At 44.9% G+C, this 16,875-nt stretch overlaps 1 protein-coding gene across 3 annotated transcripts; it reads left to right on the top strand.

Annotated features, from left to right (window-relative positions):
• The first annotated feature begins 1,647 nt into the window (after nt 1-1,647).
• TMEM209 (transmembrane protein 209) lies at nt 1,648-14,560 on the top strand. 3 transcript variants are annotated; one of them, XM_072038977.1, is made up of 15 exons: nt 1,648-1,715; nt 3,120-3,259; nt 3,376-3,434; nt 4,515-4,646; nt 5,190-5,428; nt 5,809-6,013; nt 6,674-6,849; nt 7,553-7,624; nt 8,713-8,809; nt 9,442-9,567; nt 10,022-10,119; nt 11,851-11,965; nt 12,060-12,157; nt 12,733-12,806; nt 13,405-14,560. In XM_072038977.1, exons 2-15 carry the CDS (start codon nt 3,123-3,125, stop codon nt 13,457-13,459), a joined length of 1,683 nt encoding a protein of 560 aa, XP_071895078.1. In that variant the 5' UTR covers nt 1,648-1,715; nt 3,120-3,122; the 3' UTR covers nt 13,460-14,560. The 3 variants fall into 3 exon arrangements, with proteins under 3 accessions (XP_071895078.1, XP_038026662.2, XP_027317387.3); XM_038170734.2 differs by having other exon boundaries at nt 1,702-1,819; XM_027461586.3 differs by having other exon boundaries at nt 1,702-1,819; nt 3,120-3,271.
• The last annotated feature ends 2,315 nt before the right edge of the window (nt 14,561-16,875 follow it).

Below are 16,875 nucleotides of genomic sequence, written 5' to 3'. Positions count from 1 at the left end.
ATCTGTTTGATATCGGAAGGCTAAATTCGACTTTTAACAACCCCTCAATATTATCTCCACTTTATGCCTTTCAGGCTTTCATCTTCTTGCTTAGGAAATGAGTCAAAGAGCAAGAGAGCTTTCAGACCTGCTGAGCTTGTCTGTTGGCATGGCTCTACAAAACCAACTCTCAACCTGTTTGGGCACAACACCTCCCACCAGCCCAGGCTGCCCCCAGCCCCATCCAGCCTGGCCTTGGGCACTGCCAGGGATGGGGCAGCCACAATTTCCCTGGGCAACCTTTTTCAGTGCCTCACTACCCTCGAAGTAAAGAATTCATTCTTTATATCTAATCTAAATCTCCTCTTTTTAAGTTTAAAGCCATTACTCCTTGTCCTATCCCTACACCCCTTGATAAGGAATCTCTTCCTAGCTTTTCTACAGCCCCCTTTAGGTACAGGAAAACTGTTGTAAGGTCTCCTCAGAGCCTTCTCAACACCATGACGATGCTGTGTGATTTTCCATCCAGTCCTATGAGTCGAGCATGCCACCCAAAGCCATCCTGTCAAACTGGGGGGGGGATACCTCAGGTAATACCTTCTAGATGCATCAATTCACCACAAAATTCACCCAGCCCTCTTCACTTACAGCACTTCAGGTGAGAAATATGAAGTTATGCCTGCACGGTGCACAAATAGCCAGTCTCTTTAAGTTTTTATTGCAGCGTGAGGTCAGATATACATCCGTGTGTCACCGACTGGTCGGGCTATACAAATCTCATGGTGATGTGTGATGCTACACTACTGGAGCAGCACACGGAGGCAGCAAATTCACACAAATCCACACACCCCAAGGCAATTTCTCTCACACGTACACCCAATTTTCACACCTCACACACCCACCCACCCACCCACCCATTTTCACACCTCGCCCACACCCACAGACATTTTCACACCTCCTTCGTGCGTGCACACACACACACACAGAAATACAAAAAGCGATGTAACTTCCCAAGACTCATTTTGGAGAAATAGTGAGCAGATAATTCTTTATTAACAGCTCTGGGTATGTGGGGGATAATTCCACTGAACACGTACACCTAAGTAAGACAATGAGTACTTATTTATGGTACAGTGATACATGTAATGTATCATTAGTTAATTATTATTATTATTATTAAATTAATTCATGTAATTTCCAATAAAGGGCAGGATTTATGTTAATTATTTCTTACAATTAATTCTATTATCCTGCCTACTTTCGCATGCACAGTACCCTCTGGTGGTCACCCTTGGGGGGATTTCTGATGCAGGTTTGTAATCTTCTACACCTTGTACTTTCTCCTTTCCGTTTTTGTGTGTATTCTGTCATTGTTTACCACTTCAGCAGTTTTGCTTTTTTTACAAATTCTGCTCATTTAACCCTTCAAGTTCGACTTTGGGCACCGCGTTCCTTCTTCAGCCTCGATTTTGTGACTAAAGCTGAGTCTTATTACGTGATTCCATTACAATTTAGCAATTCCAGCTTTCTACGTTGCATAATTTGTGTTTTACACTCTATTTTTCACACTTTTCACGCCTCGCACCTCAGAGGCGCCAACATGGCCACCCCCCTCACGCGCCCCCCCTCCCGCCCGCTTAACGGCGCGGCGGGGCCGTCGCCATGGCAACGCGCCGCTGACGTCATCGCTGCGCGCGCGGCGCCTTAACGCATGCGCAGAGGAGGCGGTTGTGGCGGTGCGGGCTGGGAGCGGGGCTGGGGGGGGGGGCACTGCTTTTTGGGGGGGATTCCCGCTTTTTTGAGGATTTCTGCTCTTTGGGGATTTCTGCTTTTAGGAGAGGTCTGTTTTTTTTAGAGGGGTCTGGGTTTCTTTTGGGGGTGGTGGTGTCGGTTTTTTTGGGAGGGGGTTCTGCTTTTTGGGGGGATTTCTGCATTTTTGGGAGAATTTTTGCTTTTTTGGGGGGATTTTCTGCTTTTTGGGGGGGATTTCTGCTTTTTTGAGGGGTTCTGCTCTTTTGGGTGAGGTCTCCTTTTTGGGGGATCTGCTCTGGTTTTTGGGGGTTGCTTTTTTTGGGTCGATCTACTTTTTTATGGGCTCTCCTTTTTTGGGGGAGTTTCTCCTTTTTTGGGGGGATTTCTCCTTTTTCTGGGGGGTCTCCTTTTTGGGGGCTCTGCTATTTTTTAGGGGGTTGCTTTTATGGGGGAGGTCTGCTTTTTGAGGTGGGGGTCTGCTTTTGGGGGTATTCTGTTTTTTTGGGGGGGATTTTCAGCTTTTTGGGGGAGGCCTGCTATTTTTGGACAAGGTTCTGCCCTTTTAGGGGGCTCCTACTTTTTTTTGGGGGGATTCTGCTAATTTGAGGGGGCTCCTTTTTTAGAGATCTGCTTTATTTGGGGTGGTTTGCTTTTGGGGGGGGCTTCTTTTTTTTGTGGGGCTTCTGATTTCTGAGAGGGGTTTGGCTTTTGGGGGGGTCTTCTTTTGAGGGAGTGTCTGTTTGGGGGGGTATTTTGGGGGGGGATTCTGCTTTTTTTGGGGGTGTCTCCTTTTTGGGGGAGCTGGGGGAGGGTGTAGGTCGGGGGGGAGATGCTGGGAAGTGAAACGGAAAATAACTTTATAAAAAAAGGTTTATAAAAAGGTTTACGGCTGCTGCTGTTTTCAGGGCAGGGAGAGAAGCCTCAGGGCTCAAACCACATAAAAAAACTTCCCCAAACTATCCCAGACAACTTGGATAATTTCATTATATTTATATATATTATATTTTTTATTATATATTTATTTTTTTATTATATATTCCGTGTTCTTGTATAATTCTTCCAGTAGTCGTGGTCCTGCCTCGCCTCTGAGCCCTACCAGTAAGCAGCAGGAACGTGATTTTTGGCAGGAAGCACCTTTCAGTTGAAATATTTGTCCCCAAACCCAAATCGTTCGTGTTGCTGTTTAATGAAGAACGGCCATAAAACATAAAAAATACAGAAAATACAGAATTTGAGCCCTTTTTTGTATTCATTAAACGACTCAAGGTCTAAAGGTGAAGCCAAGTGACATAGTTTGTCTCGAGTTACTCGTTTTTCTTTAATTCTATCCTGACTAAAGATCTAACTGTATAAAAACTGACAAATTCTATCATTTCTCTGTTTTCCAGATAATGACGGCGGAACAGAGTCCAGCAGCTTCCCTCATTGACAGGACCATCAAGATGAGGAAGGAAACTGAGGCCCGGAAAGTGGTTTTGGCCTGGGGACTCCTTAACGTGTCTGTTGCAGGAATGATATACACTGAGATGTGTGTTGAGTGGTATATCTGCTACAAACCACCAAAGCATCCTGCTTTGTCCTTCCCTAAATATTTCCTCGGACCCAACTGCTGCTAAAAAGTAACTTAATTGGTTTTCTTTTCAGGACTGGAAAACTCATAAGCTCCTATTACAACATCACCTACTGGCCACTCTGGTATATTGGTGAGTTGCTGCAGCATTTAAATTAATTTTCAGGGTTCTCTTTTTTCCCTTTTCGTCTTTTTTCCCTTTTCGTCTTTTTTCCCTTTTCGTCTTTTTTCCCTTTTCGTCTTTTTTCCCTTTTCGTCTTTTTTCCCTTTTCGTCTTTTTTCCCTTTTCGTCTTTTTTCCCTTTTCGTCTTTTTTCCCTTTTCGTCTTTTTTCCCTTTTCGTCTTTTTTCCCTTTTCGTCTTTTTTCCCTTTTCGTCTTTTTTCCCTTCTCTACTGTCAGTTTTCTTGACAGAGATGTTATTTTTAAACTCGCATTTTTTTTTCTTTCTCTTCTTTCCTCTCTCTCTCTTCTTTTCTTTCTCTTTTCTTTGAACTCAAACGTTTTTCTTCCATGAAACTTTTGGCATTCTGTCATTTTTTTAGTGACAAGTAAAGAGTGGTAACAGTTTTCTTAGTTACATCTTGAAACGGGACAAAAAGCTCATTTGTTCCCTTAAGTCTGATTAACATGTCTAATGTTAAAGGCCTTGGATAACCCTGCAGATTTTACTGCTGTGTTACCTTGTGGGTATACGTGGTGTTTCCCAATAATTTAAAAAAAAAAAGTTTTTAATTTATTACAATTTTTATTAAAAAAAAAAATAAAAAGTTTTTTTTTAAAAAAGTTAAAGTTTGTTTCAAGTGAGTAGAATCTAAGCTAGATGTATCAAATACAACCAGAGGATGAAAAAGAGCAAGAGGGAGAGAAAAATCACGAGATGAGTGACAGGTGATTTGTCAGAAGATATTTGAGAAAGCGTGAAACTGTTGCAGTAGTTTATGTCCTTTGGGGAAATAATCTTCCATTTAAAAAAATCTTTAGCAATATAAATTAATGTCACTATAGGAAGAGAAATCTGTATTTCTTGTGTAAGAAGGTGAAGAAATCTTACATCCTTGCCCAAGCTGGGAAAGCACTGATAATGACATGTTTTTAACGAGCATATTTCTGTGTTTTTTGTTTTTTTTTTTTCCAGGGCATATACTTGTATAATTCCCTGTGCACAAACTACCCAGTATCATAAAAGCTTCTCTGTTGTTTTTTATTTTCTAGAACTTGCACTTGCCTCTCTGTTCAGCCTGAACGCCTTATTTGATTTCTGGAGGTACTTCAAGTACACGGTGGCACCAACGAGCTTGGTGATGAGCCCTGGACAGCAGACCCTGCTGGGGCTGCAGAATGCAGGTGGGTGTGATGAGTGTCTCTGGCTGCCTTTTTTTTAGTGCCCAATTCTGTAGTGAAGGGTTCTGAACTACCCCATCTGACACGAGCAGGAAGCTGAATTATATGCAGCTTATTCAAACTCAGAAGATCAGGTGGTAATTCGAGTGTTTGTGAGAACTGGAGCGGAAAAACAGGTAATAAAGTGCAGGATAGCAGGCTGCTGAAGGACTGCAAAAAAAAAAAAGTCAAGTATTTTGAGGCTGGACAAGGAATTTGTAACCTGTACATGGGCCTGGGAGCAAGACGGAGAGTGCAGGTTTATATTTAATGTCAATATCCTAGTAATATGACATGAACCAGAGTAGAGGGACAGGGGTGTTGGCGTGAAGTCTGCAAAATGACAGCCTAGAGAGCAGTCAGTCAGAAAGCTGGTGAACATCACAGCAAGTTTCTAGCATCTTTATAAAATTGCCTTACAATAGCATTGTGTGTGTGCTTTTACAGGGAGGAGGAAAGTTTGGGGCTGCTGCGTTCACACCGGTAATCCTGTTTTTCCTTTTGCAGTGGTACAGACAACTCCACCCCGTGAGCTGGCGGCAAAAAAAGTCCCTTCTTCAACGCCTTCTCCTCCGATCCAGGGGCAGAGCGTGCTGAGTTACAGCCCGTCCCGCTCCCCAAGTGCCAGCCCGAAGTTTGCTACGGGTTGTATGGCAGGGTACAGCCCTCAGCTGCAGGCTCTGTCCAACAACAGCGCTTCCTACAGCAGTAACATCACCTATTCGCCAAGCAGCAGCTACAGCAAGGTAAGGAGCAAGGCAAAGGCTGGATTTGCTCATCGTGTCCTCGTGTTGTGCCGTGGGAGGTGAAGAGCAGGTAGCAGAGTTGTGCATACGTGTGTTTGCTCCGTTTGTAAAGGGGATGTAAAATTGTCGTATCAGGATTTGTGTCCTCTTTCCCCGGTTTCACTTTATTTTAGGGTAGCTGGTTTGTTTCAGGACGAAGCAAAAATAAGAAACTGAAATGTAAATACAAAGCAGCTAAAAAAAAAAAACAAAACTGGACAAAATCAGCTAAAAAAAAACACAACATAACTGACCAAGAATCTTTAATATTAATGTAGTTTGTGAATCAAAGTGGAATTCTGTGTCTTACAGACACAACTGTCTGCTTTTCTTTGCCAAAGGTTTCCAGTTTCAGCCCATCTCCTAGTGGCTCTCCATACCCCGCGAGTATTGGACCGATGGAAAGCGGAGGGCTGAGGTCTCGGTACCGCTCCTCGCCCATTCTGTATAATTCTCCTACTGGCAAAGAAGACTACATGACAGACCTCAAGTCGCTGGACACCTTCCTTCGAAGTGAAGAAGAGAAACAGCACCGAGTTCAACTGGGTAAATAAGCAGAATTAGTTGATCTGAAAAGCTTGGCGGTGAGGAGGGGTCGCTGGGATGCAAGAGGTGCTTTTGCAGATAAAGAAATTTGCAAAGGGTTCCAGCAGAAAGCACTAAAAATTAAACCCAACATGTGAAGTTTCACCTGTGAACCTGGTAAAGGTTGAAAAGTTTTGTCTTCTACTGAATAATTAAGATATGAGGTAGAATGCCTTAATTTCTACACATCCCTATGGTTTAGGAGCTTCAGAAACTTTCCTCTAAACTCCTTTTATCGCGTTGTATGGGATCTAAAATCCTTTGTATGGGATAAGGGCTGCTGAGCCGAGGAGTGGGCTTCGTTGAAGTGTGTGCTGATGGATTATGTCCAAGCGTGTTGGCTGTGTGTGGACCATGACAAAATGCTTTAATGAGAGGTATATCTTGGGGAGAAGGAATTCCAGATAAAGAGTGAATCACCTGCAGGCAGTTCTTGTCCTGGATAGGGACAAAACTTATCGTGATAAAGAATGAAATCGGTGTTTAGTCAAACTGGTTTCAGTGTGTGTTAAGGATAATTCAAGTCTGTCTCTAATCAAAGCCTTGCTGCACTGACCTAGTGCCTGTGCTGTTGCTTCCAGAGTTACTTGGCCATAATTGTACGTGCATGGTTCGTTTCAGGAAGTTCAGATTCCAGCTCGCCTTCCAGCAGCCCAACTTTTTGGAACTACAGCCGCTCCATGGGAGACTATGCGCAGATTCTGAGGAAGTTCCAGTATCAGCTGGCCTGCAGGTCCCAGGCTCCATCAGCACACAAAGATGAGGCTGATCTGAGCTCGAAACAGGCTGCAGAAGAGGTAAATTCAGCAGCAAGGTACCCGAGAGAAAGAAACAGGTCTAAAATAAACAGCTTCATCCAGCGGTTTGGATTTGAGCTGTATCAGAAAAGTTGGAGAGGGAGAAATCCTGTAGCACTTAACCCAGTGTCATACAATTTGTAAGTTCCATGTCACCATAAAGGGACATTTCAAATTCCAAGTGGTCATTGAAAAATGATTTCTCCCTTGGAAAGCAAGGAGTGCTCTGGATAAAATGTATTTGTGATGTAAAAATTGACTGGAAGTCTGTATATTTGTGTGCCTTCTGTATATGTGAAGGATAAAAAACCATTCTCCTTCACGCTAGGGTCTCAGAGAAGTCTGATTTGAAGAAATAATACTTGTCTTCAATTAAATTTGATCATTTTTTATTTTTTTTACGTAAACCTAATTAGGCTTCCTAATTCAAATGCCTTTCATATCTATCTTACAGTTTAGACCAATGTTATCTTTGCAGAACTGAGAGCTTAAAAATGATTTTGGACTTCTGCAAGGCTTTTGTTCCACGAATAAAGAGCAGGAGTGTGGTATTGAAGCTGCTGTAGAATTCATGATACAGCCAGCAGTCGTATATGAATTTGGGAACACCTGATTTGAATCATGTGGTGTAGTTAGTATCAGAAATTATTTTAGTCCCTAGAAACTACTTTGTTTTTACCATATAATAATTCTTTTTCAATAGGTTTGGGCCCGGGTGACAATGAATCGACAGCTGCTGGATCACATGGATTCTTGGACCGCTAAGTTTAGAAATGTAAGTCCTGTCCGTGAGGACTGTGAGGCTTTTAGAAACAAGCAGAGAGGAGTAGAAAAGCGCCTCCACCTCCCCTGTGTGCCCAAGGTGGCGGGAGGAATCCCACCCTCTGTTTGGGGGCTGGGGTGGGCTTGTGCAAGGAGATAAAGACAGCGTGGTTGTAAGAGGGGAGGACTGAGCTGTGTTTGCGACCTGCCCCAGGTGCTTTGTGTCCTGAAAATCATGCAGTTGTAAAGTTCAGCCTCCTTTGAATGACGAGCAAAAGCATCTTAGATAGGACAAGGTTTGTTTTTCCTTTCAGTAACTCAGAGGGCTGAGTTAATGTTTCTGCAGCGCTTCAAACATGTTCTTCTGGGCTCAAAGCGTGGAAAATTCCAACCCAAAAGTTGACTTTTTCTGACAATCCTGAGCAATGTAATAAAAATAAAAGCTAAAAATCTTGATCTCATCACTAGGACCTGCTATAGCAGAGATTTAATTGCACATGATGGCCATGTAATTAATAAATTGAACCTGGAATCCTCCTATAGTCATTAATATCTATCAAATATGTGGTTTTGCTTGTTTAAAAAAAAAATAGTAGCGAGATGGGTGGAAAATAGACTTGTGTGAGATCCTTACTAGATTCCTGAGCATCTTTTCACAAAAGCAGGGCCAGTTTGCTTCACTTCCCAAATCCCATCACGTACAAACACCACGTGGGGTGCTTATCAGCTCCTTGTTTTCCTGAAACCAACCTGGGAGGGAGCCGACCCATCTCAGTACAAATTATCTTTATGGATGAAGGGCTGCGCTCCGTAATACCCCTTCCCTCATTGTTCAGAAAAGCTTTATCTAGGACTTGGTAGAGATTTGTTTTCCTAACTCCTTTACACTGATTTTTCTGGCCTTTCAGAAGGCCTTGAAGCCAGTCCTTGAAGTTCAGCATAAGTTGGCATTCTGATTTACTTGCTGTGCTCCTTCGTTGGCTTCAGTGTTCCTGTTGGTAACCATTTGTGTGATTGTAACAAGGATTAGGGGGTAAGCTGAGGGTGTTTTTTTACGTATTCTTGTTTTTGAGCTTTTGACTTTTCATTTTTCTTTCCTAGTGGATAAATGAAACAATTCTCGTGCCGCTTGTCCAAGAGATCGAGTCTGTGAGCACTCAGCTGAGAAGAATGGGGTGTCCGGAGCTGCAGATCGGAGGTAGGATGCAGCAGGAGCTTTGGGATTCCTGGAGGGGATGCTCCTTAGCTGGGACATCAAATGGGAGCCATTTAAATTCAGTCTGCTGGAGTTTATTGTTCCATTTCCATTGTGTGTTGGTGTGGGCTTTGTTTCACATCATTAATTTCATCAAGCTGGAAAGGTTCTTCATAGGACTTCATAGTACTGATGAAGGCTTGGTGATTTTTGTCTCATATAAAATTCATAAACCCTTTTTTTCCCCAAACTCACTCCTCAGGAATTACAGGATCGAATTATCATCCATTATTGTGCATTAAACTGTCAGAAAACATTTCGAGGATAGACGTGCTGTAAACTGTTTCCAGTACTACGTGCTTTTTGCAAAGTCTTCCTTAAAATGAGCTGCTTTCTGAAAGAACTGCTTGGGTAAAAATCTGATAAGCTAGAGCTCCTTTTCATTTGATTCTGAACATTTCAATTCTGAACAATTCTGAATTCCACTACTTGACTGCCCTTGAATGGAGTGTTTAGGGTGCTGTGTCACACCTTAAGCATTTCTAGGGCTTAACAGTGGGCCAGAAAGGAGAGTTCTTTGTGTCGAGGCCTGTAAAGGGGGCTGCTGATGTGTGCTGGCTCTTTTTGTGTTGCAGAAGCCAGCATCAGCAGCCTGAAGCAGGCAGCGCTCGTCAAAGCTCCGCTCATTCCAACCCTGAACGCTATCGTGCAGTACCTGGATCTCACACCCAACCAGGAATACCTGGTGGAAAGGATCAAAGGTGCGTGGTGTCGCCGTGCTAAGGGTAAAAAAACTTCATTTACTGCAGCCAGGAGCTGCTGGTGTGGGATGCTGATGGCTGAACATCTCAGCCGAAGCGCCGCGGGGATGAGAGCTGCTTTGAAGTGGGAGAGACGTCTTCACAACCTTCTATTTTTATAGCAATATCACGATGCAAGACTTGGATGTAGCTGCTTGTAATGTTTTTGAAAGCTTGGTCTTGTGTTCCTCCTGCGTACTGTGGTTCTGAAGTGCTGGATTTAATCCTTTCATTAATTACAAAAAATTGTAAATTTGCTCCCCCTACATTTATATCTTTACAAGCATTTCATTAGTTGTTTTTTTTTTCCTATTTTGTATGCTGCAAATATGCTTGAAGTCCCTGAAACTAGCACAGAATATTGTTCTCATACACTTTCTACCCCCAGTAACTGAATAAATCCTGTTGCTTTCAGAGCTTTCTCAGGGCGGATGCATGAGCTCCTTCCGATGGAACAGAGGAGGGGATTTCAAAGGCCGTAAGTGGGACACTGACCTGCCCACCGACTCTGCTGTAAGTTTTTGAAGACTTAAAAACTGCTTAAAGTGGCTTGCTGTCAGCATCAGTTTTGGAGGTGGTGGCCAGTAAGTCTTTTGAGGAACTCGGTAAAAATCGTGTTTGCCTCCCTGCACAGATAATCCCATTGTAGTCAGTGAGATTAAATGGGGAATGATACAAACGGGATTAGACATTGTGTTTGTTACAAAAATGCAATTGAGTATCTTAGTCTTAGGCCAGCCTCTTACTTAAACTCGTCTGAAAGAGCCTGAGATAACTCTGGGGAGCAGTGTGAGGATCGGGGTCTTGCTGGGGCAGTTCTCTTCTGTACATGAAAACAAAAAGCAAACTTTGTGCCTTAACTAAATCTAGTAATTTCTAATGCAAGGGGAAGCTTTCACCTTGTTCTCGCTTTATTTACTGCAATGGAGAGGGAAAAATGGAGATTGGGTGGCACGTCTGCTCTTTGATTCAGTGTTCTTGGAGAAATTTGAAGATGCTGCATATTTTACTTCAGACTTGTAGTGGTGCTTATCCCATTAATCTGGAAGGTCAGGATAACACCACCTGAGTCATTAAACAATGATTTGAAAAATCAACTGAGAAATTAATTAAAAATAATAAAAACCACAGAACAATCCAGGAAGTGGAAAACAGGCCTTGCATTTTTAGTCTTCAGTTAAACTCTGTATTTGAAAGTAGAGTTAGTGATTTTCTTTTTCCCCCACTGTGTATGGATATTCAGTTACTTGGGAGAATATAAAATGGGAAATCTGAATGTCAGAGCTTTACAGCTTGCTGACAAAGATACGAAATTCAGCTCCTGGAAGCCAAACTTGGACAAAATCAGCCCTGAAATAGAATTTACTTTTCTAATTGTGAAGATGATTAAATATTTGATTGTGACTGGCTGCAGAGCAACTCTTAAGAGCAAGCTGAACAGCTTGGAAGTGTTTAAAGATCCCAAGGCAGAGTATCACACCCTCAAATTCAATCTTTTCTCAAAACCAGGTAGGATAGGTAGTGTTGGACAGTATAATAAGCCTCTAAAAAATGTCATGCTACAGATAACACAGAAAGTATCAGATTATAGAGCAATTTGGTCACGTTGCCCACGTAAAACGTTGAGAATTGGGTTAAAACATGCAGAACGTGCAGCGTTCTCACTGTAGGGAACTAAGATATTCTTCCTAGGACTTTATTCCAAAATCTTGGCATCGTTAGTAAGGCTCGTGGGCATCTCGGGTTTCTCCAATTATTTTTGTTTTGCCTGCTTTGAGGAAGAAGGCGAAATTTGCTGGATAAGGGGTAGTGTTTGCAAACCTGGAGCTTAATTGCATCTGCCCTTCTAAGCCAAAGCCTTGCAGCTAGGAGAAAACCCATCTCTGAAGCAGATGGCTTGCAGTTTGTGTCCCAAATATATTAATAAGATCCGTGACTTTGCCAAATTCTGCGAGACACCAGGATAAAGTTACATGTGTGTGAGCTGAGCTCCTGACGTCCAGCATCAGTTCATCACCTCGTGCCTGACACTGTCTCATTTATTAGAAAAAAAATGAGCTTGTCTTCGCCCCAGCAGCAGGCCTGGACCACTGGAATGGTGCTAAAATGATCCTGAACAGCGGGGTTAAGTTAGTCTCTGGTTGCAACACTATCAAGTGCCTGAGATAAGGGAAAGAAAGGCGAGGTATGGTAGCACTTTGTCTCCTTCAGGACACTAAGTGCAATCTGTTTGTGTTTACCCAGATCATTATGCACGTGTTCTGCACTTACCTTGACTCCAGGCTGCCCCCGCACCCCAAATATCCCGATGGCAAAACCTTCACTTCCCAGCACTTCATTCAGACTCCAGATAAACCAGGTACTGGCATTCGCAGAGCGCTCCCTAAACTTGCTGCTCAGACCATGACAGCACCCTTGAAATCCCCGTTTTCTCTTAATTTTTTCATTCACAGACACTTCAAATGAAAACGTGTTTTGCATCTACCAAAGCAGCATCAACCCGCCCCACTACGAGCTGATCTACCAGCGCCACGTCTACAACCTGCCCAAGGTACGGTGGTCGTGGTGCTCTGCTGTCAGAAAAGGATCAGCAGATGGGCTTTTTTTCCTTTATTTTGAGATGTTTTTAGGAACTAGCCACACACTGTTTGCATTTTCAGTGCAGAAAGCAAACGTTAACTTGGTCCTAGCCTGCTACATAGTACTAAGTCTGTTACTAAATAATACCTGTAATAGTTATTTTAAGGTTTATAAGTAACTAGGCAGTAGCTTCTTCTTGTTTTTTATTTTATTTTTTTATTTTAGAGTAAATCATCAGGGAAAAAAAAAAGCCATGTAATCTGTGAAGTGCATCATCATCACTGCCTGTAGGAATTCTGGGGGAAAGCTTTCAGTTTCAAAATGAAAACAGTGAAATTCTCCTGCAAATTTTGATTTTATATTGAGCCCTGGCTGCAGCTGGATCTCTGCTTTATGTGTGTTTGGGGATAACGCTCCAGCCAAAAAACAATTTATTTTTTTCTCTGAGATTTGCCTGGTGGAAAGAAGCAAAGTATTAAGGCCAAAAGCCTGACACCACACGCTGTGTCTTACTTTCTCATCCCTTTTCTCTTTCTGTGGACCCAGGGCAGGAACAACATGTTCCACACCATGCTGATGTTTCTGTACATCATCAAGACAAAAGAATCCGGGATGCTGGGGTGAGTACCCAGCGCTGTCCTCGTGCCAGGTGTCCTGTTTGAAGTGCTTTCGAACTGAAATTGCTACGATATTAATGATATTAAAATCATCTCACTCGAAATACCAGCTTTTAAATAAAATTAGGTATGGTTTATTTGTGTGAGAACCACAGGGGGGAAGGGTTTGTGCTTTTCTTGGTCTTGTGCTGCAGGAAAATGGAGTTGAATCCGTGCCAGGGAGCTGTGGCCTTGCCCAGCAGCCAGACTTCTGCTTTCTGGCCTGAGGCGCTCTGCTGTTTATAAACCAGGGACAAAAAAAAAAAAAAGTCGTGCCATAACCTCTTGTTTTTGGCACAACAAGTCCTGTTTGAAACATACACTGAAAGCCAGGAGGGGAATAAAAGCAGCGTCCTGACTTGCCCTCTGCTCAGAGCTCTTTGTTCTGGAAGTGCTCTGCTCGCTGCGGGGCAGGGCGCAGCACCTGGGAGTGGGGTGAAAGGCAGAGCTGTGGAAGTGGCAGCTTTATTAAGCTTTTTTTTTTTTTTCCTGTAACGAATGTTTGGTTTAAACAGGCGCTTTTATTTACTTGCGTTTTGTTGTCATAACTTTGTTTCTGCAGGCGTGTAAATCTTGGCTTGTCGGGAGTCAACGTCCTGTGGATTTTTGGAGAATAACAACTTCTCTGGCGGGATTCCAGGCCAGAAGAGCGCTGATCTGATCCTGGCTTCTCTGGCAAGACAAACCCAGCAGGATCCTTACGTTACTTGAACACAGAATTCTCTGAAACGAGATAATTTAAGCTCTGCTTTGTGGGCAGAGGGGAAGCGTTTGTAAATCTCCGCGGGTTTTGTGAACGTTTTCTTTAAAATGTCTTGCTGTTGAAATGCTCCTACATACGAATTCCAGGCAGGTTTTCCCTTTCCAGCCCTTCACCTGAGCGAGTCCATCTTGCAAGGCCCTTTGGTGTCTGTGTTGTGTGTACCATTCCCTGCCAGATCCGTTTTCATTGATATTATTAAGGACGGTAAGAAAAACATTAATTTTTATCCCCAACTGCTGCTATGATTGGGTGTTGTAACCTTGCCAGCTGTCTCCGTGTTGCAGATGTAAAGGAAAGAGAAAACCCTGCTGCTTTCAGTATGTAAGGTGTTTTTTAAAATACATTTTTATTTTTATAAGCAAAACAAGCATGCCAGGCACACGTGACTGTCTCATGAGCTGTGTGACACTGTGGGCATCTCGAGAACAACCACGACATTCCCCTGCCTTGGCTTTTTAATTTTTTAATTTATTTTTTTTAACCTCTCATCAGCTTTTCTTTTAGTAACCTCCTCCTGGGGGCTATACAGCCTCTCGCACAGCTTCTACATCTCAGTGTGAGACCAGGCTGTATAAACCTGGCCCCGCTTTGGAATGGACCTTTTGGGGAAAAAAGCCTTGGTTTCAAAGAAGAGCACTTGGAATATTTGGAAAAAAAAAATCTTTTTTTTACAAGGAGGGGGAAGAATCTGTTCGGGGCTCTGGCAAAGCAGGGTTTCAGAAGTGTGCATAGTCTGTAATTTTTATAAACAGGGATAAAAATTCATTGCTGATGGTTTCTGTGGGTTTAAGGCAAGGATGTCGCCTCGTTCTCCTCTCTGTCCCAGCGACCAACGGAGCCCGGTGTGCCTGTAAATGCCAAAAAAACCTTTGTACATGCAGGAGGGAGAATAATGGGCCTGTCACTGGAGCCAAGTGCTGTGTGTTTTGTTATGAAAATATATTTTTGTACCATGTTTTTCGTGTTGAGCTTTGTTCTGCCAGCCTACGTCATGCACACAGAAAGGGGAAGGGGAATTTGGGATGGTCACTTCTCTGCAGGCTGCTGATTTTTGGCGTGAGTTTAGGGGAGAACTGCCTCTTCCTCGTGCCTCTGCCCCCCCGGGGAGATGCGGATTTTTCCCGGTGCCTGCCCAAAAACTGGCTCGTTTGGTTCCCGGCTTAATTGGGTTCACCTTATCAAACAGCTGTTGGGGTTTTTCCTGTGCTTCGGCATCGCTGATTGAATTAATTGGGATTTGCACAAATGATAGCAAGGAGGAACAGCCGAGCTCTCAGCGCTCCGTTACTCTCACATGCTAAAACCTCCTCCTGTGCAGATTTTTTTTTTTTTTGACCAAAAAATGGATGTTTTGGAAGAAAAGCATGCCCCCTGCTCAACCAGGGGCTGTCCCTAATTCAACAAGAGACACCCCAGAAACCTCCCAACCTGTGCGCCCCTGGGTCCTGCGTGCTCCTGGGGTCCTGTGCACCCCCAATTCTCTTAATTCAGTCCCTGTGCAGCCCTCAGCCCTATGCACCCCAAAAAAACAAGCACTCTGGTCCCTGTGCACCCCAGTTCCCACATACCCAATGCATCGTGCACCCCATTCCCTACATACCCCAAATGCCCGTGGATCCCAACTCCTGTGTACCCCAATACACCGTGCCCTCAGGTCCCTGCGCACCCCAGGACACCCCACAGCTCACATCTGCACCCCAATAATTCTTGCACTCCATTCCCATGCACCCCAGATCCCCGTGTACCTGCATCCCCTGCACATCCCAATATATCACACCCCAACCCCATGCACCCTGCTTCCCCTGCAGCTCCCTGCACCCCATATCTGCCACATACCCCAAGAAACCATGCTCCCCAACCCCATAAAATCCCCATTCCAATACACCGTGCACCCCAATAATTACGCACCCCATTCCTGTGTACCCTTGTGTCCTGTGCACCCTGATTATTGCAGATCCCATTTCCATGCACCCCCATCCCCTATGCACCCCAATAAACCACGCTCTATATTTCCAAGCACCCTTGTGCCCTGTGCACCCCAAAACATCACGGACCCCATTCCCATGCACCCCTAACCCCTGTGCACCCCAGTAAACCATGCACCCCATTCCCATACACTCATATGCCCTGTGCATCCTAATAACTGTGCACCCCATTCCCAAGGACCCTTGTGCCCTATGCACCCCAATACATCATGGACCCCATTCCCATGCACCCCCATCCCTCCTGAACCCCAATAAACCGTGCACCCCATTCCTATGCACCCTGGTACTCTGCATACCCTGATAATTGTGGACCCTCTTCCCATGCACCCTTGTGCCCTGTGCACCCCGATACATCATGAACCCCATTCCCATGCACTCCCATCTCCTGTGCACCCCAATAAGCTGCGCACCCATTCCCCTACACTCTTGTGCCCTGTGCATCCTAATAATTGTGGACCCCATTCCCATGCACCCCCATAAACCACGGACCCCATTCCCAAGCACCCTTGTGCCCTGTACACCCCAATACATCATGAACCCCATTCCCATGTACCTCTAACCCCTTCGCATCCCAATAAACCACCCACCCCATTCCCATGCACTCTTGTGCCCTGTGCATCCTAATAATCGTGCACCCAATTCCCAAGGACCCTTGTGCCCTATGCACCCCAATACATCATGGACCCCATTCTCATGCACCCCCATCCCCTGTGCACCCCAATAAACCATGCACCCCATTCCCAAGCACCCTTGTGCCCTGTGCACCCCAATACATCATGAACCCCATTCCCATGCACCCTTAACCCCTGCGCACCCCCATAAGCCACACACCCCATTCCCAAGCACCCCGTGCACCTCGACACACCACGCACCCCATTCCCATGCACTTTTGTGCCCTGTGCATCCTAATAATTGTGTACCCCATTCCCAAGCACCCTGGTGCCCTGTGCACCCCAATAAACCACGCACCCCATTCCCACACACCCCCACCCCCTGCGCACCCCCATAAACCACACCCCCCATCCCCAAGCACCCCGTGCACCCCGATCCACCGCGCACCCCATCCCCGCGCACCCCCATCCCCTGCGCACCCCAATAAACCACCCACCCCGATAAACCACGCACCCCATCCCCATGCCCTCCCCATTACGCCCCCCACCCCATTGCGCCCCCCTCCCCATTACGCCCCCACCCCAGCACAGGTGCTGCAGCCCCGGCCCCTCCCGGGGGCGGCTCCCGGGGGCGCGCCCGGCGCATGCCCGGCGCCTCCCGTTAAATGGGGCCG

This window comes from Anas platyrhynchos, chromosome 1 (genome assembly GCF_047663525.1).
Source record: "Anas platyrhynchos isolate ZD024472 breed Pekin duck chromosome 1, IASCAAS_PekinDuck_T2T, whole genome shotgun sequence".
In the NCBI taxonomy this organism is placed as follows: domain Eukaryota; kingdom Metazoa; phylum Chordata; class Aves; order Anseriformes; family Anatidae; genus Anas; species Anas platyrhynchos.
The sequence above is the reverse complement of the archived record's forward strand: the minus strand, read 5'-3'. Positions and strand labels throughout refer to the sequence as shown.

Bases quoted from the DNA above. Each gene is read 5' to 3' on its own strand.
- TMEM209 (XM_027461586.3), top strand. From the start codon at position 3,123: ATGACGGCGGAACAGAGTCCAGCAGCTTCCCTCATTGACAGGACCATC. The intron at 3,435-4,514 runs GTGAGTTGCTGC...TTTATTTTCTAG, and splicing joins CTGGCCACTCTGGTATATTG to AACTTGCACTTGCCTCTCTG. The intron at 6,850-7,552 runs GTAAATTCAGCA...CTTTTTCAATAG, and splicing joins CGAAACAGGCTGCAGAAGAG to GTTTGGGCCCGGGTGACAAT.